At 47.2% G+C, this 21,420-nt stretch overlaps 1 protein-coding gene across 5 annotated transcripts in view; it reads right to left on the bottom strand.

The window, feature by feature from the left end:
- Positions 1-16,104: 16,104 nt before the first annotated feature.
- LOC102383010 (C-type lectin domain family 12 member B) overlaps positions 16,105-21,420 on the bottom strand; it is a 28,974-nt gene continuing 23,658 nt past the window's right edge. For 4 of the 5 annotated variants that reach the window (XM_025194081.1, XM_025194080.1, XM_025194082.1 and 1 more), the window contains 2 exons: positions 20,000-20,118; positions 16,105-17,909 (listed from right to left, as the gene is read on the bottom strand). In XM_025194081.1, the coding sequence (XP_025049866.1) occupies positions 17,771-17,909; positions 20,000-20,118 (258 nt within the window). In that variant the 3' untranslated portion in view covers positions 16,105-17,770. The remainder of the gene's footprint in view (positions 17,910-19,999; positions 20,119-21,420) is intronic. The other variant, XM_025194083.1, reaches the window with a different exon arrangement.

Genomic DNA, 21,420 nt, shown 5'->3' with positions numbered 1-21,420 from the left:
GCGACCTTGTGGCTGCCTATAAGTTCATCACGGGGGCACAGAAGGGAATTGGTGAGGTTTTATTCACCAAGGCACCCCCAGGGGTTACAAGAAATTATGACCACAAGCTAGCAGAGAGCAGATTTAGACTAGACATTAGGAAGAACTTCTTCACAGTTAGAGTGGCCAAAGTCTGGAACGGGCTCCCAAGGGAGGTGGTGCTCTCCCCTACCCTGGGGGTCTTCAAGACGAGGTTAGATAAGCATCTAGCTGGGGTCATCTAGACCCAGCACTCTTTTCTGCCTATGCAGGGGGTTGGACTCGATGATCTATTGAGGTCCCTTCCGACCCTAACATCTATGAATCTATGAATGAATCTGGTGTGGAAAACAGTTTAAAGGACCCCTCAAGCCCCCCCTGGTCTCCTAAGTCAGCAGAGGATGTTTTACCAGACATACATATGGTGCGGGCGAGAAGGCAAGAGTGGTCTGTAGCCAGGTTTGGAGGCACGAGGTGCACTGAGGAGTTCCGTTTTGTGAATCTGGAGCGTGTGCCATTACACGTGGCATATGAAGCCATAAGCCGAGGAATGGAAGAAATTGTAGCAGAACTCCGCCAGAGATTCATAGGCAATGACTATGCCCAGTTATGTATTCAGGCAGATAGCATGGCAAACTGTTTATACTCTCGAGCTATTAATTTAAACACGATGACCCCAGAGCTGTTTTTAGAGTGGTTCAGTAATCAGTTACAAAGCCAGAGAGAAGTATTGCTCGATTCGACATTTCGTCTGGTTGTGGTCATTGTGAGAGGCCGGGGAGGTGGGAGCCGTAGAGTTATAAGCTCTATGCCCTATTCCCAGATCATTGCTGAAAAGAGGAAGTATTTAATCGACTTGAATACCTATGATACTAGCTTGTGCTTTGCAGGCAGTCTATTGGCTGTTACAAAACGTAGAGGGGCCAGAGATGTCGAATTGCTAGATGGTGCCAAAGAACTGCCTAGGAAATTAGGCATGTCTATATATCAAAAGGTTATGCTCCATCAAGCACCTTTGTTTGAAGACCTTGAACAGGTTAACGTTCACATAGTGATGCATAAAGAAAAAAATGTGTCGAGTTTATTTAAAACACAGGATGCACCCAGATACCCCAACACCTGTTTTCTTCCACTGCATGGTGAACATTATTATGGTATTTTGGATGTGAAAAAGGTGTTTGGCATGAGAAATTATTGCGATCTTTGTCAGACGTTGTACAGCCTTAGCCACAGGTGCAGGTTCTGATGTTGCCTTTGCCTGAGCCCAAACTGCGCTGAAAATGTGGGCAGGACACAGCGGTGCCCTAATTGTAAGCTGTTCTGTCGTTCCAAAGGGTGCTTAGAAAGGCACGTGGCGCTGGCCTCTGAAAATCGGATTGAATATCTGACTAAAACTCTGTGCGATGAGTGTAAATCTTACGGGGACAAAAAGCACGAGTGCAAGGGGAGGCAGTGCAAACAGTGTTATGGGAAAATTGCGGATGTAAACAAGCACTGTTGCTTTATGCGTCAGATTAAAGAACCTGAAGAAGGCAAGGGGCACATATTTTATGATTTTGAATGTGTGCAGGAGACAGAGATACATGTGCCCAACTACATTTTTGCAATGGAGCTAAAGACAGGGGAAAAAAAAACCTCAGAAAGCCACAGGCAAAACCCCCCAAAAGGCTTGTAAAACTAAGCCCAAAAAGCCAGAAAGCACTTGGGAGTTTAAGGGCGAAGAGTGTCTGTCTGATTTTATTAAGGTCTTTATAGATAAAAAGTTCAAGGACTACACCTTCATAGCTCACAATGCCAAAGGCTGCGATGGTTACTTTGCTGTCAGCCAGTTATTGAAGGAAAAAATGGATGTGAAACTAATCACTCAGGGTGGTAAACTCACGTGCATTGAAGTGACCAGGCTAGGCATCCGTTTCATAGATATTTTAAACTTTTTGCCAATGAAACTTAGCAGACTTCCGCAGGCAATGGGGTTTGAAGGATGCAAAGGTTATTTCCCACATTTTTTTAACACGGCAGAAAACCAAAATTCTGTGGGGCCTCTTCCAAAGGTGGAGTACTACAGCACTGAAAATATGATGGCTGGTGAGAAAGGACAGTTTTTAGAATGGTATCAGAATAACCGCAATAAGCCCTTTGACATGCAAAAGGAGCTGGCCTATTATTGCCAGCAGGACGTAAACATTTTGAAAGAGGCCTGCTGCCTCTACAGGGATGAGATTATGAAAATGACACGGCAGGTAGACCGAGTGAAAGTAGATGGTGAACTCCAAAACACAGTACACTGCATAGACCATTTCCAATACATCATGCTGGCCTCTGTCTGCATGGCCATGTACAGGTTTGTTTTTGGAACTGCAGACCATAGCACTTCTCCCCCCGGACAACTATCACAGACATAAAAAGAGGTTTTCAACCCCATTTATTCAGTGGCTAATGTACATTTTGGAGAAAGAAAATATTCAAATTCGACATGCCTTACAGCGTGGGGAATTTCAGGTAGGTCCCTATTTTTTAGACGGCTGTGCCGCTCATTGATGGGGAACCTAGGGCGTTTGAATTTAACGGATGCTTTTTCCACAATTGTGTCACTTTCTACCTTCAGGTTTCTGAATTACCAGGCGTTGCACAAGACCGATTATCTCAAGAGAGAGGGGTTTACCGTTAGGACCATTTGGGAGCACGAGTGGAGGGCTCTGTTAGAAACGGATGGGGAGCTGGCAGATTTTTTAAACAGAACCCCACTGCCTTCTCCACTGGTGCCTAGGGATGCTCTTTTTGGGGGGGAGAACTAATGCCAGCTGTCTATATTATCAAACTAAACCCGGCGAACAAATACACTATTACGATTTTACCAGTCTTTACCCCTTTATAAACAAAATGAAGGAATACCCAACCGGACACCCTGAAATCATTCATGACTATTTCCAACCTCTGTCAAGCTATTTTGGAATAGCCAGGGTGAAACTGTACCCACCGTGAAATCTTTTTTTTCCCGTGCTACCCACCAGGGTGAATGGGAAACTTATGTTCACACTGTGCTGCCTCTGCGCTGAAACAAGACAGCAAAAGTGCGACCACACTGATGAAGAGAGGGCCCTCCTGGGCATATAGTGCACACCAGAATTGAATAAAACTATTGCCAAGGGGTACAGAGTAGCTCAAATCTATGAAGTTTGGCATTTTGCCGAGAAGTCTAGCACCCTTTTTTCATGGTACATAAAAATGCACCTCGGACAGAAGCAGGAAGTCTCGGGTTACCCCTCCTGGTGTACCGACCAAGAACAGCAAGAGAGTGTCACGACCCAGTGATTTTGGTGCCTCGGCACTATGGAATTTCTTGGCCACATGAGAGCTCCTTTGCACGGCAGAGTGTTCTGCTGCAATTGAGAACCTGCGTGTAGGAGAGTTCCCGCCAATTTGCAGTTTCCTTTGCAGGATGCATTTCTTCCTTGCAGCACAGAAATGCACGGTGCAAAGAGTTCCCGCTATTCGAATGTAAATTTGTGCCCCGCTATTGGCCAGTGCTAAATTATTCACACGTGGCGGCTAGTAATTGCCTTGCTAGCCGTTTAAAATTCCGCGCGACTTCCGCCCAAGTCGAAGAGCTTTGAGCACGCTGCAGAGTGCCTCTGAAGTTATCTGACTTGCGGCTGCCGGTCGATAGACTGATCACCTATCGATCTTTCTTCCCGTCACCGAGCGCAACCCCAGACGTACCCGCATCGAATAGCAGACGGATTCACTGGCTTGGGCCCCGCCAGCTGGAACAACTCGTGTGGTTGTTCAGACGACTGGACCACCTGCGTCGTGATTACAAGCGGCGTGAGTAAAGTTTTTTGTAACCGATAAGTTGTGTCTGCCTCTCCATTCACCAGCCTGCCCTAACGTACGACCAATTTCTAACGCAACTCGAGTCAGCTCTGGCCGTCCGAGACAGAGAGAAAGAGAGATACGTGGCCTATTTCTTGCAAAAAGAAGGCATGACCTTATGCTCAGAGCATATCAAACCCAACCTTGCAAAGCACCAAATAGCAAAATTGTTTCTAAATGCTTTGTGTGGTAAATTCAATCAGAGAACCAACTTGCCCAACACCAGCATTGTTAGAGACCCCGAAGAACTCTTTGGCTACCTCTTTTCTCCCGCCTATGAAATTTCATCTTGCGACTTTATTGATGATGAGGCAGCCTGCGTGTCTTGGAAACACGCCAAAGAGCGTCACATGGTCTTTGGTAACACAAACATCTTTATAGCCTGTTTCACCACTGCTTATGCACGCTTAGAGGTGTACGAGCTGTTAGACAGCTTGCAAGAACGGTGTCTGTACCACGACACAGATTCTGTGATATTTGTGAGCTGCGAGGGAGATTGGAACCCCTCGCTAGGTGATTATTTAGGGGAGCTCACCAGAGAAATCCCACCAGTCTGTGATACTTGTGAGTTGCGAGGAAGATTGGAATCCCTCGCTAGGCGATTACTTAGGCGAGCTCACCAGTGAAATCCCGCCAGATGAACACATCGCAGAGTTTGTGTCGGCCTTTCTGAAAACCTACGGGTACAAGTTGTCCGGGGGAAAGGTTTGCTTGAAGGTCAAAGGGATTACCCTGAATGTGGCCAACAGTGAAAAAGTCAACTTTGAAACCTTGAGAGATCTTGTTCTAGATTATGGAGCAAACCCCGCTGGGGACACCCCTAAAACAATTGTGATACAACAGCGCTCTATCTTCAGGAACAAAAGGAAGTGGACGATAGAAACCAAAACCTTGAGAAAAATGCAGAAAGTCATTTATGACAAAAGGGTCCTCACAGAAAACTTTAACAGCCTCCTCTATGGTTTTTAAAGAAGGATATGCGTTGGAAGCACCCCTTTTCTGTGATTTTGGCAGGCCCTAGCAACTGTGGTAAAAGTTACTTTATAAAAAACCTTTTGGATCACACTGATCAAATGTTGTCTGTTATGCCTGAGAATATCATGTGGTGCTATATAGTTCAAAATGTTTTCTGTCAAGGGAAAAGGAGCCACACCATTGCCCTTAACAGAAAAAACATGGTTTTGTTTAAAATCCCCAGGGATAAGCTACAGATAGTGTCCCTGGCGCGGCAGATGTACCCGTGTAAGGCCCAGTTCTTTCTAGAAGCTTTTGAGGATGCCACTAAAACACCTTACAGGTATCTGATGGTTGATTTAAATGCTTCTACCCCAGACACTTTTAGATTAAGAACCGGGCTTTTTCCTCCCGCCCAACTGTCTGCTTACACTTTAAAAAAAGCAAACAGGTGGGAATAAAAAGAGATGATGTAGTGGCAGCCTCTTCTTAGCTCTTGAGACAGTGGAAGGGGAACAGGTCTAACTACGTAAAAAGAAATTTGGCTCTCTGAAAACTGCTTCTTCAATCCTCCCCGCAGCAGAGAAAAGCTATACTCTGCTCGGCCTCTGATGATTTAGTAGCGGGCATTTCAGAAATTGCTCTGAACACCTTAAAAGGAAACATCCCTTTGACACCGCATCAAATTTGCATGCTGAAAAAGAGACGCGGGATCATAAAAAACCTAAGTAACAAAAGATTGCCTCTTAAAAAAAAGAAATAGCTGGTGAAACAGTCTGGGGGATTTATCGGACCTCTGTTAAGTTTTGCTCTTCCTCTGATTACGGGGCTTTTGGCTAGTTGGTGATGGAGTATGCAGAAAAAATTTACCTGGTGCCCAAAAATGAACTAGAACAATTAAGGGCTCCCCCACCACCTCAGGAAAATATCAGAACTGAGGCAACCGGCTTATTGGATGCTGAAATGAGGGCTATTCTCCAAAGACCGGGGTTAGCAGAATACGATGAGGCTAAACTGTATGCATCCGTGCTTCAGAAATACCTGATCTACATAAAGCAGGGTGATCTGGACAGAGGGAAATTAACTCTGTTTCTGCCAGAACAGACCCCCCTAGAAGCCAGATACCCACTAGAAACCCCCGCAAACCCCAACACAGCCGTTCAGGAAGTATTCAATAACGTGCATGCCCGATACAGGAAAAATGCTAAAGTACTGTTCACTAAGCTGAGCCAACACAAGGATATTTCTGCTTGGGATGATAAAGGGGGTTTGTCTACAAAGGGATGCTCATCAAGGGTTCTAACACGCTTGACTTGGTCCAGAGTACCCTTCAGACTCATGCCGGGACTACTAAACGTCCGCCTAAAGGCTGGGACATCTTTTTGAAACCCATGGCTGAGCTGAACATACCATCTTCTGTTATGGGCAACGTCATGAATCATGAACAAATGCCATGGTGGTTAAAATATATTTCTGTTTCCTCCAGGGAAGCACCCCTTCTTTCTCCCAGGCTGCTTCTTGGTTTTTCATGTCTGGATGCCCCGTCGACTTACCCTCTTCTTTTTAAGGGGTTGAGGAGGTCCTGCACGTCCAGAGTCTGGTGCATCTCTTTTTCTTTTAAGGCTCTTTCTTCGAATATACATGAGGCCGGACCCCTCCTGCTTTGCCAGCTTGACCACCTTATCTAGGACAGGTCGGGAGACGTGACCGATCACATCTTTGGCTATGTTTTGTTCTGCATGTTTAGCGTGGGGCTTAATAATCTCCAGACCCCTTCTCAAAAGCGGAACGGCTTTTCTAAAGAGGCTGAGAAATATGCCTCCCACACCAGCCCCGTACATCACGGCCACCCCCTGCTATCTGGGAAGACCATACGCACTGCAGCTGCCTGGATTCTGGTTTGGTGGAGCAGCTGGTGCTCCTGAAGTTAATTAACCCTTGCTAATTAACTCATTCACACCTAATTAACACCTACAAAACCACAGACTAAAGAGAGGAAATAATCAATAGACAATCAGCTGACCCAAGACAGAGACAGTCAGTTGCACAAGCACCCACGTCACGAGTTTTGTCCGTCAGCAGCTAGATGTGCAGGGCCCCAGAATCCAGAAGCCCTGCACCAATCTCCTTGAAAGCTGGCAGGTGTCATGGCCATAGTAGGAGCTACCATCCCTACAGCTTTCATCCTGCTGCACCTTAACCCACACAGTGTCACCCATGTCATGAGTTTTACTTGTCCACAGCTTGAGGTGCAGTTTCCCCCAGGCCCCTGCACCTATCTTCTTGAAACTTTGCAGTCTTTGTAGCCTCAGCAGGGGACACCACCCCTGCATTCTTCACCCCTCTGTGGTGTAACATATACACATGACATGAATTTTGCTTTTAGGCATTTGGGGTGCAGTTCCCCACCAAACCTCTACACTGATCTTCTTGAAACTTGGCAGGCTTCATGCTCTCAGCAGTGGTTACCATCCCTGTACGTTTCATCAAAAGGTCCCAGCTCCCTTAGACAGAACGGGGGTGAAAGAAGGCTGGGAGGAGGTTCTGGTCCTGCCATTGGGCAGGGGCTGTGTTTCAGAAGTAGATGCACCATCCTTTGGTGTAGCTGCAGTTGCCAGTGTTTTGGCCTCTCTCCCCAGTGGGCACTGGGTAGGTAAATGGGCGGGGTTGCCACACTGGAAACATGTGGTCCCTCCCAGGGAAAGATAAAACACATACCTCCGCCTGTCGAGTCTGAAGCTCAAGGAGGGAAGCAGGGGCCGGGGGCCCACCTTGATATCATGAATACCTGCCTCTGAAAGGACAGGACATGCTGTAGTTTTGGATCTTTGCTTCCAAATGTCAACTGGCAACAGGGACTTGTAGAAACCCCATAGGGTTTGAGCCCCTTGACCAATTCTGAGTTGGACAGGTGTGGAGGGCATTGCAAAAATCACCACCCTCACTGCCTGAGTGTCTAGGGATGTGATGAGGTAGTGTACACCCACAATGTCCATGCCCTCTGCACACACCCTGTTAACCAAGGTGGGAGCACCCAGATAGATCACTGGGACCATGTTAACATGAGCTGTGTAACATATGCTACGCCATCCCAGGAGATCAGCCAGGGCACCTGGGCAGACCTCAAACCCCAATATGGGGTGCGGTATGGACTCTCAAGTCATGGTTAAGGAGGAGGTCCTGAGAGGCATCCCCATACCAGACACCAGGTGTAGGAGTGGCCATCCTTGCTAAAACAGGGTTAATCCCAAAAGCTAAAGCTATCTCAAAAAAAAAAAAAAAAGGGAGTGCTCAAATAGGAGGAGGGAGGAGATTATTAAAGTGGCCATTCTCAACAGACTGACCGACAGCAACACCCTGAATTATAGCCAGCACCGATTTGTTGTGGTTAGGTCTTACTTGACCAATCTTATCTCCTTTTACGACCAGGTGACCTATCATCTGGACAAGGGAGAGGAGATTGGTGTCATATATCTTGACTTCAAAAAAGGCTTTGATGTGGTATCCCATAATCATCTCTTGGCAAAACTGGCCAACTGCGGCCTCGGGTCCACCATGATCCACTGGCTGGGGAATTGGCTCTTTGGTCGGACCCAGAGGGTGCTGGTTGACGGAAATCAATCGTTATGGTGCCCTGTGACCAGTGGGGTCCCCCAAGGCTCTCTCCTTGGACCTATGTTGTTCAACATCTTCTTTAATGATGTGGACATTGGAGTCAGAAGTGGACTGGCCAAGTTCGCCGATGACACAAAACCTGGGGGTAAACCATCCACACCTGAGGACAGGAGGGCGATCCAGATTGACCTTGACAGGCTCAAGAAATGGGCAGATGAGAACCTGATGGTTTTTAACACCTAAAAATTCAGGGTTCTCCACCTTGGGAGGAAAAACCTGCAGCATGGTTATAGGCTCAGCAAGGCCCCCAAGGTCTGGAATAGCCTGCTGCCAGAGGTGGTTCAAGGACCTACATTGAATGCCTTCAAGAGAAATTTGGATGCTTATCTTGCTGGGATCCTATGATCCCAACTGACTTCTTGCCCCTTGGGCAAGGGGCTGGACTCAATGATCTTCTGAGGTCCCTTCCAGCCCTAATGTCTATGAAATCTATGAAAACCCTCGGGTGCATCCTATCCAGCCCCATGGCTTTTATATGTCCAGCTTTTCTATATAGTCCATAACCTGTTCTCCCACCACAGTGGGCTGGTCACCTCCTCCCAAACTGTGCTGCCAGGTGCCATAGTCTGGGAGCTAACCATATTTGTGAAGATGGAGGTGAAAAATGTATTTGGTACTTCAGCCTTTTCTGTATCCTCTGTCACTAGGTTGCCTTTCCTATTCTGTAAGGGACCTACACTTTCCCTGATCTGCCTCTAGTTGCTGATATACTAGTAGAAACCCTTCACGTCCCTTGCTAGCTGCAACTCCAATTGTGCTTAGTTGTTTGTCCAAGTTTCCACTACTTATAAGCTTCCTTTCTGTGATTTAACTTACTGAAGAGTTGTCTCCTAAGCCAAGTCCTGCTGTTATACAGGGATTGAAACAATTCTATGTATCTTAGACATTTACTCAGCAAATATCAGAACCTCTACAAAATTGCCCTTGTCCTAGTCTTTCCTGTCAGCATCATGTGTTCTAGACTCTGTGGCACCAGCTTTAACAATCAACTTTCTCAATCAGCTTTGTAAAGTCTAACCTCACAGGAACCTTGCCATCCCCACAGAGTCCCCTTTGTCGGAGCACACACCATTACATGCCTCTGACCCTTCAGCTTCTTGACTGAGGAAGGACATCACTGATTCCCTTAGAAATGACAGACTTTTATGACTCCATTCTAGAAGGATCCTGTTTGTTGATCTCTCCCTTGTGGTAGTTGGAAAATTCTGGCTTTCTTGTGCTCTGCCTGACTATTAAGTAGCAGCAAACACACTGTAGTTTCTGAACATATATTATTTCATTGTATTTAACCTTCCACCCATCCTATGATTAAAATCCTTCTTAATTAGGTGTTGAAATTTTCCCATGTAATGTCATAGAACCTTAATTCTGCTTATTGTCTAATGTCATGACATGCAAATGTTAATGGGTAGCATCAAAAACAATGATGTTGCAGCATTATTTTGAGATATTCATTGAGTGTCTTGGCATTCTCAGAAATAATATTTTATGCCATGATCAGGTCTAATTTGAAATCATAGCATCTTTAGTCACAAATTTCATGTGTGGAGCTTCATTCTCTTTACTTCAATTGTACTTTGGGAACTGAAATTTCTCATGCACACCTAGATGTCATGCACTTGAACCCACAAACAACCCCCCCACTGCATAGTAAACAATAGTAGTTATAACCTAAAACACAACCTCAATTTGTTAAGAGCTAATGGGAAGGTGCTTTTGTGAAATTCAGTTTTTCAGGCTTCCAGGGCCTCTGAGGAGGTACTGAAAAGTGCACTTCAGACCAGATATATCTCTAAGCCATTATCAGCCACCTGATAAGAAGTTTGCAAGAACTGAGAGAGTTTGTGTTTAGAAGGCGAGGGAAAGAATAAGAATAATGGTAAATATGTTTGTTATGCCCTGGAACAGATGTCCTTCAACCCAGTGTGGGAGCAGGGTGAGCAACCAGCAGGGTGGGCCATACAGTAGATCCCACCTCTCTTGCTCTTGCCCTTTCCTCTCTCACTGAGCTGGTTATACAAGTAGTTGATGTGGTGCTGAGCAACATACCTTGGCTCTGCACTCACAGGATAAAGCTCTTGTGTTTCATACAAATTAATTCAGTTCCCAGGATCCCTTCACTACTTGTCTTCCAGTAAGTCAGGTAAACAGCACCGTTTCTAGTAAAGAGAATGTGATGTTAATATCTGAACCTTGGGAACTGAACTGAGGTACCATCCCTAGGAGTTATGGATGTTTTCAGCCCTGGTTAACCCAGACAACAAATGGTCTTAGCAGTGCTAAGCAGATGGACTTTCAGACCTAGTACCCTGGCAGAAGGAAGAGATGAAAAGGCAGGAGAGAAGCCAGGAAGAGGTTCTTAGGACAATCAAAACTAGCCTGTGTCTAGTAGTTTGTATCCTGTCCATGTTCCTACCTCTTTCTTCCAAAAAGAACAGTGTAGTTTCCACACTGAAATCCTAGTGCTTGCCCCTGGGGAGTTTGTCAGTTCTCATTTCATCACTGTCAGTGCTTCTCTTTGGAGGCCTACAAGCCCTGTATCCGAAGAATCTGTTTGTGACAGGAAGTGCTTGCCTGCTACATTTGCTCAGGATTGCTGAAAATTCCATTGTGTTTTTAATTTAGTCAGAATGATTTGACTATCTCTAATTTGGATTGAGGAATTGATGAGTAACAGCAGATGTTAAAATGCAGCAATGGGAGTCTGAATTCATATCATGTCTCTGTGGCTACTCCAGCTCAAATTATAGCCCAGTTCTTCCCTTCTTTCAGTCTAGGCCTCAAATATGGTATCAGCACTACAGTTGCATCACGTGTACTGTACAAATCCACTTACAGCTACTGCTCTTTGAATGCAATACAAGCGGTGGGTCCAGAAGTGGGGTCGCCACAAAAAGAGACCCATAGTGTAGCATGTAGGGTTCTCTAAGGAATAGTTTTGGTTTAGAAATGCAACAATGTTTTTGCTGTCTTTTCCGGGAGGAAATTGCACACTGTGCCCTACAAACTGGCAGTGGAGGGGAGTTGATGACACCTGTTACTACGTCCCCACATAAGAGGCTACATGGGAGCAGAGTCAGAGGTTTTGTACCTCACAGGATTCTGACCTTCTCCTGGTGAAAGATGAAGAAAAGCTGGTTACAACCCCTACAACTGCCTGACTTCCGTATAAACCATAGTGTAATTTCCAGAGCTGCCTACAAGGCAGCAAAAGAAATTGGGTTCTTCTCTCTCCACTGTTCTGATATCCCCAGAAGCTGGTACCAAAGACAGCTCCTTATAAACCTGCATAATCCTCTAACTTCTTGGGCATTTTTGGCCCTGCGTCTTCCCTGTGGATTAGTAAGCATGTACATGTGGACTGAGCCAGCACAATAAGGAAATTCACTGGGCAAGTACATGCTCAATTACATATTCATGTAGCTGAGAGTAAGCATGGAAAAAAGAAAGAAACTTCTGTGTTCAAATGCCAAAAGTGGAGAGCTGAGGATACTTACCATGGTAGCTCTAAATCCCTCAGCCAGAGGTTTTTACCTTATAGCTCTATAACTTGATATAATCATGCTCTAACCACCATGCCATAGGCCAGGCAACAGTTAGGCTCTTCTGCAGCACTCCTCCTATAGCTGTGTCACTGCCCTTGTGCTGTTAAGAGTCACTGGATAGAACTGACTGGAGAGCAGAGCAGTTTAACATGGTCTACTCCCTTTGGAAGCTAGGTATCTCCCTCTCATGGCTGCCAGGGGAACCAACTTAAGGTAGAGAGCTAGAGAGAGCTCCAGGCAATACCACATGTGTGGTATAGTGTAAAGCTGTGCAAAGCTTCGGACTCTGCTTTGGATTTGGAGATGCTTCAAATGCTTCAGCATCTGAAGCAGCATGTCCGGATCCAAGTACTGGCTGCTTTAGGCTTTCTGAAGCGGTTCGGAGTTTCCAAACTGTTTCGGCGCTGCCTCAGAGATCTGGCCATAGGGTATAATGGGAAATCAATAAAATATCTATAACTTTGTTGTCTATAACTTTGGTGGGCCCCTGTCCACCCTGACTGCTGTGCCCAAGGTATCCGGGGTGGTCGGTCTCTGGTGTCAGGGCCCTGTCGGATGATGGAGCTCAGGCCTCCTCTCAGCCACCCTCCATTGCCACCCTGTCTGAGGTGGCAGTCCGGGAGCCATCCGATCCATTCCCTATGAACAGGGAGCTGCCCACCACTTCTCAAAAGAACAAGAAGAACGAAGAGAGGAAATTAAAGGGGGTCTCTCAGAACACCCCACCCTTGCTGTGGCCCACCTTGGTCGGTGCTGGGGGGTTGCCGCTGGGGAGACTGACCCCACTCCAGCTGTCCTGCTTGTGACCACAAGTGGTGCCGTGGAGGCAGTGCATGGGGGTGCACATGCACCCCCTGAGAGCGCTGTTCACCCTCTGACCAGCTGCACTCCCAGCTTAGGTAATGGCGGGGGGGAGCAGCAGGCGTGCCAGTGCACTGCCCCCCCATGAGCACTGGCTGGGGAGCAGAAGTGCCATGGCCACTCCCAGAAGCCAGTGAGTGAGATCAGCTGTGGGGGGACCCCCTCCCCAATCAATGCGATCAGCCACAGGGGGACCCCTCCTGGGCACTGACCACTTGCTGGTGGGGCACGTGTCTTCTCTGAGTAAGGTGGCACCAGTCACCTATCATGACCCCACTGCATGTGGCTGCAGCTGGGGATGACTCGGTGGCATGGGAGGTGATGGTAGGGTTCACCAATGCCTTGCCCACCTCCTGGCTTCCAGAGCTGGGTGGCAGCGTGGATGATTTAGAATGCCTCTCTTCTGGGAGCCTGACCCAGGAGGTGGTGGAGGGATTTGTTGACCCCTTGGTCACCCCACAGCCCAGCACATCAGATAGGGAGGATAGTGAGATGGAGATTCAGCTTTCCAAGTGTCGCAAGCAACCTCAAGAGCAGAATGACCCCTCTCCTCCCCAAGAAGGTGGGGATTGCTCTCTTGGAGCCAGTTCTCACCCCAGATGATGAGAAGAGGCTACTGTGCCTTGATATTGAGGGCATAGATGCCACACTCTCGAGCGAGCTCCCATCTGGAGTGTGGCCCCACGGCTCTTCTGTTGAGAACATCCAGCCCATGTTGGTGTCCCGACTCAGGGTAGCCCCCAACTATGGGGGTCTCCTGACTTTCCTGAAGCAGACCAGAGGGCAGAAGAATGTAATGGGGCACATCACCCAGTGGTGTGCGGACCCTGAGCTTTCTGTCAAAGCTGTCAGGGCTGCGGCCAAACTTATGCAACAAGATTTAGGTACCCAGCAGATGGCTTACAGTCTGGAGAAGCTGGCACAGTGGGTGAGAGACGTGTGGGGCCTGGGAGGGTCCCTGGAGTAGAGTAGGACATGATAGGCCTTCCCCAACCTGCCTGTGCTGTTTTGCTCTACCCTTGGGTGCTTTCTGTCTTACCCACACCTTCCCTCGCTCTTCCTTTTCTATACCCACACACATGGCAGTCATGACTATTGGCACTTTCAACACCAACAGGTGTTGAGATCCAGCGAAGCACTGCCCAAAGAGGTCAGTGTGAGCCATCTGGACAGTATCCCTCTGTTAGGAGTTCTGGCCTCCTCTAGGACTTCCTTGCCCTGGGACTTATCAGCTCTAATCATGATGCCCTAGGTCTTACCAGCTTTAATTATGGCCTCCTACTGCCACATAGCCATATCCATGCCTTACAGATTTTTCTTTATGTCCTTCACTGGGCCTGACCCTCTCTGAATCGCAGCACCCTGAGCCCCTCACTCTTTCTGGGCTGCTGCCCCAGTGCTGAACTCCTTGGCCTTGATCTATGCTCTGCACAAGCTCTTCCCTCTCTGAAGATCAGGGCCTGACTGCCCCTCTAGCTCTGGAGTTAGGCTTTGAGTATCCTGGCTCTACCCCTTTCTGGTCACTTAAATTCTGGCTGACTCAAGGCATTCTGCTCAGCCCATTACTTACTACGCTATGCTCTACTGCAGTCTGCCCAGCTGTCTTTCATCTGCTCCTTACTTAGCTGTCTGCTTGTAGGCCAGCCCTTGAGGATTGCCTTGTAGGCTGGCATCTTGCCTCAGCTGCCTACAGCTCTTCTTAATATCTGTCCCAGTGTTGTTTACTACACTGCAGCTGGCCCCTGCTCAGCTGTCTGCACCACAACGCAGCCCTGTAATGCCATCCTCCAAGTCTCTAAGTAGCAGGGGTTAGAGGACCCTGCTAGAGCAGGGATTTCATAGCAGTCTTTCAATAACTAAAGGCCTTGGTGGCATGTTTTGAGGAGGCATGTTGGGGCATGTGCCTCCCCAGATTTCTGTGATGACGGTGGTGTGCAGGGCATGAGGCTGCAGCCTGGCAGGAGCCAGGGCCTGGCAGCATTGAGGGTGGCAGCAGCAGCAGCAGCAGCGCGATTACTGTGCCAATGGTGGGGTGTAGGGCTGCAACCCAGCTAGACCCAACACTCAGGAGCAGAGGTAGCAGCACGCAGTTGTGTCCCCCTTAGTGGCAACATCTATGCCTGAAGGATGATTATGGAAAGGATGGAGGTGTATTTTTTTTTCTCTGTGGCTGTAAAGGACAGGACTAGAGACAATGGCCTCAAGCTTCAGCTAGGGAAATTAAGGCTGGAGGTTAGAAGGAACTTTCTGACAATGAGAGTGGTCAAGCATTGGAACAGGTGACCTAGAGAAGTTGTGGAATTTCCATGCTTGGAAACTTTCAAAAGCAGGTTAGACAGACACTCAAAGGGGATGATTTATTCAGGGTTGATCCTTCCTTGAGAAGGGGTGGACTAGATGACCTTGTGAGGTCCCTCCCGGTCCTTCTTTGCTATGCCCCTACGATCACCCACCCCTGGTTTCATTGCATTTCACAGTCAAACTCAAGGACTTCCTATTCCCCAGACAGGAGCTTCCATAGAAATAGTAAATAATATTTTTATTTGTAAAAGCCTGCACCGCTACAATTATACAGCATATAAAATACAAGAAATACAGATAAAACAACATATATCTATTTACAGGATTATAAAACAAATCCAATGCAAAATTATACACAAATATGCTGAGAAACTAAACTCTACATTTAATGTCTACCCCATTTCCGTCCATTCTGCCCCAGTGTCTACACAGCCATTTTGTTTTGTAGATGAGTCCCCAGGTAGATCACTGAGGCGGAAAATTTCAGAGATGAGGCCCCTTCACAGTGAATGTTCAGTCCCCCCATGAAGAGATCAGCAATTGTCATCTCAGGTGTGCTAATCTGTCCCTAACACTGGGGTCAAACAGGAGGAATCTATATAGCCCAAACCACCTAAACCTTGTTCAACTAGCTCCAACACCCTAGGCCAGTGGTCACCAACCAGTGGATTTTGATCTACTGGTAGATCTCAGAGCCTCCTGGAGTTGATCTGAGGCTGGGGTGGGGGGGCTGAGTGCCCGCATACATGCACGTGTGCACCCCACCCCCAGCCCATCCCAGGGCAGGGGCCAGATTGAGCCTCCCATGGTGAGGGAGGAAGTGGGGCTAGGGCTGGGGCCTCCATCTGTCCTGCCCCTTCCCCCACAGACTTGCCTGCTGCGGAGGCGTACCCCTAAATATTTTTTTTTCCTCAGTCTCTATCTGCCCCCCCCCCTTCCCTCCCCAAAGACTTACCTGCTGGCTGGGGGGGGGGAGGAAGTGGGGAGGAGATAGGGTGGTGGAAGTGCAAAGCAGATCTTTGGTTGCTTTTAAATGCCAAAGGTGATTTCCTATTTAAAAAGGTTGGAGACCACTGCCCTAGGCTGAGTCTGCAAATATTCAAGACCTGTGAAGCACAGAAGGAATAACCCTGGTACATTCCAAAAACAAGTGTGAATGATCAGGTATGTTCTTCATCACCTGATAGCTGTGAGTGATTTCAAGAGTAGTCCCAGGCACAGACCATTGCAGAAATCCCTTTATTCTTCTTGTTTTAATCTGCATAAATAAAACAGAATTTGGTCCTACGGTTCTCTAGTCCATTTAAAACTGCAAGTTCCCTGTCTGAGTGCCAAAGGTTTTCTATGGAACACATTCAGAATGTCTTCTGAATTTCCCTTACACTATAACAGGTAGTGGATATCTAATGAGAAATTAATATATATAATTTTCATGCTTTCCTTCCAACAAAATGATTAAAAAAGAGAAGTAACTTCAGGAAAGATTTAAACATCAAGCTTTGCATAATTTGGCTCCATGAGGATGGATTCATAAGTGATATTGGTGAGTGTAAGTAGTGAAGAGGTGGAGAGTTTGCTTAGGATTGTGTAAGGGTGTGCACAGTATGTTAAATACCTGTGCAGAAGTAAAAAGGTTAGTTCAGTGACTGGGAAATGATTTGTAGCAGATCGTTTACCAGGACTATGGAGCAGACTTCAGAACTGGGGTAGCCAAAGTCTCCTCACTTGAGTTTCATAAAGTTGCCTTATATATGATCTCCAGGAAATAGGCCATAGGAAACACTTGTAGTGAGGTGTTTTTTTTTTTTTTTTTTTTGTGATGAGCAAGCTAAGACTTCATAGTTTTTTAAATATCCAAATTACATCAGTCCATGACTTCTCCATAGGGTCACCATATGTTCTGTTTTAACTGGGACAGTCTCAGGTTTCTGAAGCTGGTCTTGGGTGGCAGTTGGAAATTATAATTGGTGTCCTGAAAACACAGGGACCTGGGGCACAGTCTGGTCATGAGTCAGAGCAGTGTGGAGTGCCTTGCACTGCTGCCTGCCTGGCATGCATCCCTGCCCCTGCTTACTTCTGAGAGCACCTGGGGGGTTGGGAGCAGAGGGAAGTGTCCCATTTTATCCAGATGATGTCCTGGATTCCTGGGATTTCCATATGGTCAGCCTACTTCTGTGGCATTTCCAATTTCAGTTTGACAGCTGTTGATCATTACAGATGAGGACTAACAAGTCTACCACGTTCTCTATGGGGTTATATATATTCCATGCTGTGTGGGCTCCTTCAGGAATGTGATTATCAGACAGAATCCAACAATGACAACAGATATACCAAGAGTGACTCATTCAACACAGATTTTGAAAGCTTTTCAGTTATAAAAGTAAACCAGCATAAGACAGAGTGCGCTGCTTTGCTAATAAATAATAATTTCAGCAAGAAATCCATCTTCTAAGTGCTAGTTGTCTGTTAGCTATAGCAGGATAAATGTCCAATGTAGAGAGGATGTTGCAATCACCAATAAATAATCATTAGTACACTGAAAATTAATCTTCCTTATGATGGCTATCTGTTAGATTCAGCTGGAAGACTGCCTTCTCACAGATCCAGTTATATTTGGTTTCACATTTATTGTAATTAATATGCCATGAACCCAAATATGCACATGGATAGTACCTGTAAGAACTAAACCCAGAAAACAAAGTATTATTTCATTACATCATGACACCCTGCTCTGACACACAGGCTGCAAACAGATGTCACCCTTGCCACACCAGAAAAGTTATATAGCAGTACAAAACTCAAGGAAACAGATGGCCCTCTCCCTCGTTGTGCCCTATATGCCCCCAGATTGTGCCGTGAAGATTCCTAGTAAGAGTTTAAGCCAGGGGTAGACAACGTTTTTGGCCAGAGTGTTGAAAATACCTCAATGTCTACCTTGCAAGGTACCCGAGTTTCAGCATGCCAGAAAAACAAAACTGGGGCAGGGGGTATATGGCAAGATGCACTGGATATTAATATAGTTAATAATCATAAATGTGTGGTGGGGGTTATGGTAAATACCTGGTTTTCTAAAAATTCTAAACCTGGTGACAATAAAGAAAACTTCATACACTGCTTTTGTCCTTGTGTATTCTTTTTTGTTAAGCATGTTGTGATGAGAGAGAGAGGAGGAAAGAGGGAAGAGAGACAGGAGGGAAAAGAGAAGAGGGAGGGAAGAGAGAGAGAGAGAGAGAAGGGAGGAAAGGAGAGAAGCAGTCATGGGGGAGGTGTGGACAGGCTGGCCCTGCCTAGCTGGGCCCTTGGGAAGGCAGCAGCTGGAGAAAAGTGGGGGCTGCCCCAGGGCTCTGCAGACTTGGGCTGCAGCGGGGTTACCTGCACAGCTCTGCAAGGATGGGGTGCAGTCACCTGCCTGTAAGAGGATGCTGCCTGGCTGGGATAGGATGTTGGGATCGGGGAGCTCCGGGCTTGGCCTCTGTGCATGCTGGGCAAAGCATGAGTGGGGCGGAGCCCCCCGGGCTGTGGCAGGAACCTCCTGGGCTCTGGGAACAGCCACCACAGGTGGTGCTCATAGCCGAGCCATCCAGGAGCCCGCAGCATAGCAGCACTGAGCAGTGCCTGTCCTGGCCCCAGCTGCTGTTCCTGGGAACTCTTGCATTTGGGCCCTTACATCAAGGATGGCTCCACCCTGTTCACACTGTGCCCAGTACACAGGAAGGCCAAGCCTAGAGCCAGAAACCCTCTGAGCCTGGTTTCCTGTCCCAGCCTGGCAGTGTCCCTTCATGGGCAAGGCAGCTGTGGCCCATCCCTGCAGAGATGCACGGGCTGAGCCAGGCCCCATCTTGGGTGCTACTGAACACTGACACCCACCCACCACAGCCCAAGACTGCAGGGCCCTAGGGAAACCCCTGCTTCCTGCCCAGCCCCCACCTTCATACAGGCCCAGCCAGGCCAGCCTGCCTGCAATGCTTCCCCATGCACTGCCCAGTCCTAGCACTCATCATCCTAGTGCTACCCCTGCCCGGGTGGGGTAGGGCACAGGCCTATGCCTCACCCACCTCCTGGGCCCAGGCAGACAGACTAATTGAGTCTGCTGGAGCATGACTCCAATGCTCCAATTAGACAAGCATTAATTAAAGCACCCCCACCACCATTTTTCAGTATGGGGACACTGATACACATGGTGCATTGGGCACTTTAATTAGAACAGTTCTCAGAGCTGCTCTAAGTAAAGCGCCCCTCCCGCACCACTCCTGGAGCATGTCTATAAATGTCCTTAGTGCCTGGCTCTGTGGACTTCTATTTCAAGTGTCCTAACTAAAATATGATTATGGCACCTGTCAGCTGCAAGAGGTGGAAGTCAAGGATGGAATAAGTCAGGCTTATACCCTTGGAAACAGAGAGCACCAGCTTCCAACTGCTTGGATCCAGCCCCTGTTTTCTGAGCAAGTACCAGATGTAAAAGCAGAGAGAGACTGGGGCCACAGGAACAGCCTCATGGGAAGCTGGATGATATGCACGACATTAATGCTGCAAGCAAGAAGGGCCTTAAAGGAGCCATGCTGTTTCCCAGCTTAATCAGAGAAGGGTCTGTAGGAGTGTTTGGCAGGTGAAAGGATGGTTAGATTGTGCTGGAGGTTGTTTTTAACTGGTGGTGGTAGGGATTGTGGAATGGCTTAGTAAACCAGCCCCTCTTGCAGTGGTATCTGCTGATGCTCAAGTCTCAGCCCAACTGTAGGAGATCCCAGGTGAAAAAGGTCGCTTGTTAAACTTACTTTTGTGAGTGCGGGTGAATAAAAGTTATGTTGTCCTCCCAAAACCAGCCATTCCTCTCTTCCTTAAATGATAATCCAATCCAATAATTGGGTATTGGAAACTGATTTTTTAGAAATTCCTATGAGAAAACAAGAGCATTAGGAAAATATAAGTTCCTTTATCTGATAAATGGGCAGGCTCAAAAACACTGTTGGAAATCACTGAAAGAAGAAAAGGTCCATAGCACAGAGGTGTAAACAGATGTTCACTTGGAGTAATTAAAAAAAGAGAGGTTATATCTGGGGTAGTTTAGCTTTCCTGCATCACTACAGCATCATGCACACACATGTAACAGAGCTTAACAGTTACTGCACACTCCCAAGGAACGGCTTCCCCTCCCATTTTGAAGCTACTCCAAGTATATGCTTGTCCACACCCAGGGTGGTGCTTACTAGGGCTGTGCGAAAAAGCACTGTTTCGTTTTGAATTCCATTTCGCCATTTCAAAAGGGACAGTGTTTTGTTACATTGTTTTGTTTCGAAGCACTGTTCTGTTTTCTTTCGTCAAAACTGTTTTGCTGTTTTGACGCGTTTTGATGTTTTGCCCATAGGCTATAATGGGGAATCCTGAAAATACCTAAAACTTTGTCATTTCTTCGCTGATTCCGATGAAAAGCACAGGGATGGTAGCTCCTTCCGAGGGCATGAAGATGCCATGTTTCAAGGAGATAAATGAACTGGTTTCTGAAAAACTGCACCTCAAAATGTTCAAAGCACAACTCATGACAGTTGCCGGCAGTGGCAGCCTCCTGTCATCTTGCGTGCAGATCCGGGGCCCCGCACCCCCAGGAGGGATGCGGGGCTGTGCTGGACTCCTCCCAGGGGTGCAGGCCCCCAGATCTGTGCATGGGATGACAGCAGGCTGCCACTGCTGGCTGGGAATGGCACTGAAGCCAAGTACACCCAGCTTCAAAACTCAAAACATTTTGAAACTATCAAAACGTTTTGAGTGCCCTCGTTTCATTTTGAAGCTGTTTCAAAGGCTTTTGTTTTGTTTTGATTTCGCTGCTCAAAAAGCATCGAAACAGCTTTGGTGGGAACAAAAACAAAACACAACCTAGTCCACAGAGACTTCCTTATACCCTGAGTGACAGATCCCAAGCCCTCTGGGCGAGGGGCTGAATCAACCCATCTCTCCTCTTTTCTATATCTTTTTGCTTTTCCTTTTGTACAATCACTCTTGTTTCCTTTCAGGAAAGTGCCAGAACACATTTCAAGAGCAGATGAGGAGACCTGAGAACTCACTTTTCCTGAACTAGGATGGTGGATGCTATGTGGTACATCTCCTACTTCCAAATGCTCCCTGCAGTGTGAGGCAGCATAACATATTTGTAACAACATACATTTTGTGTTTTGCATGTGCAAGCAGCAACTGTAAAATG

Source organism: Alligator sinensis, unplaced genomic scaffold (assembly GCF_000455745.1).
Source record: "Alligator sinensis unplaced genomic scaffold, ASM45574v1 scaffold1090_1, whole genome shotgun sequence".
Lineage (NCBI taxonomy): Eukaryota > Metazoa > Chordata > Crocodylia > Alligatoridae > Alligator > Alligator sinensis.
Note: the sequence above shows the minus strand (reverse complement) of the source record. Positions and strands in the feature narration are given on the sequence as shown.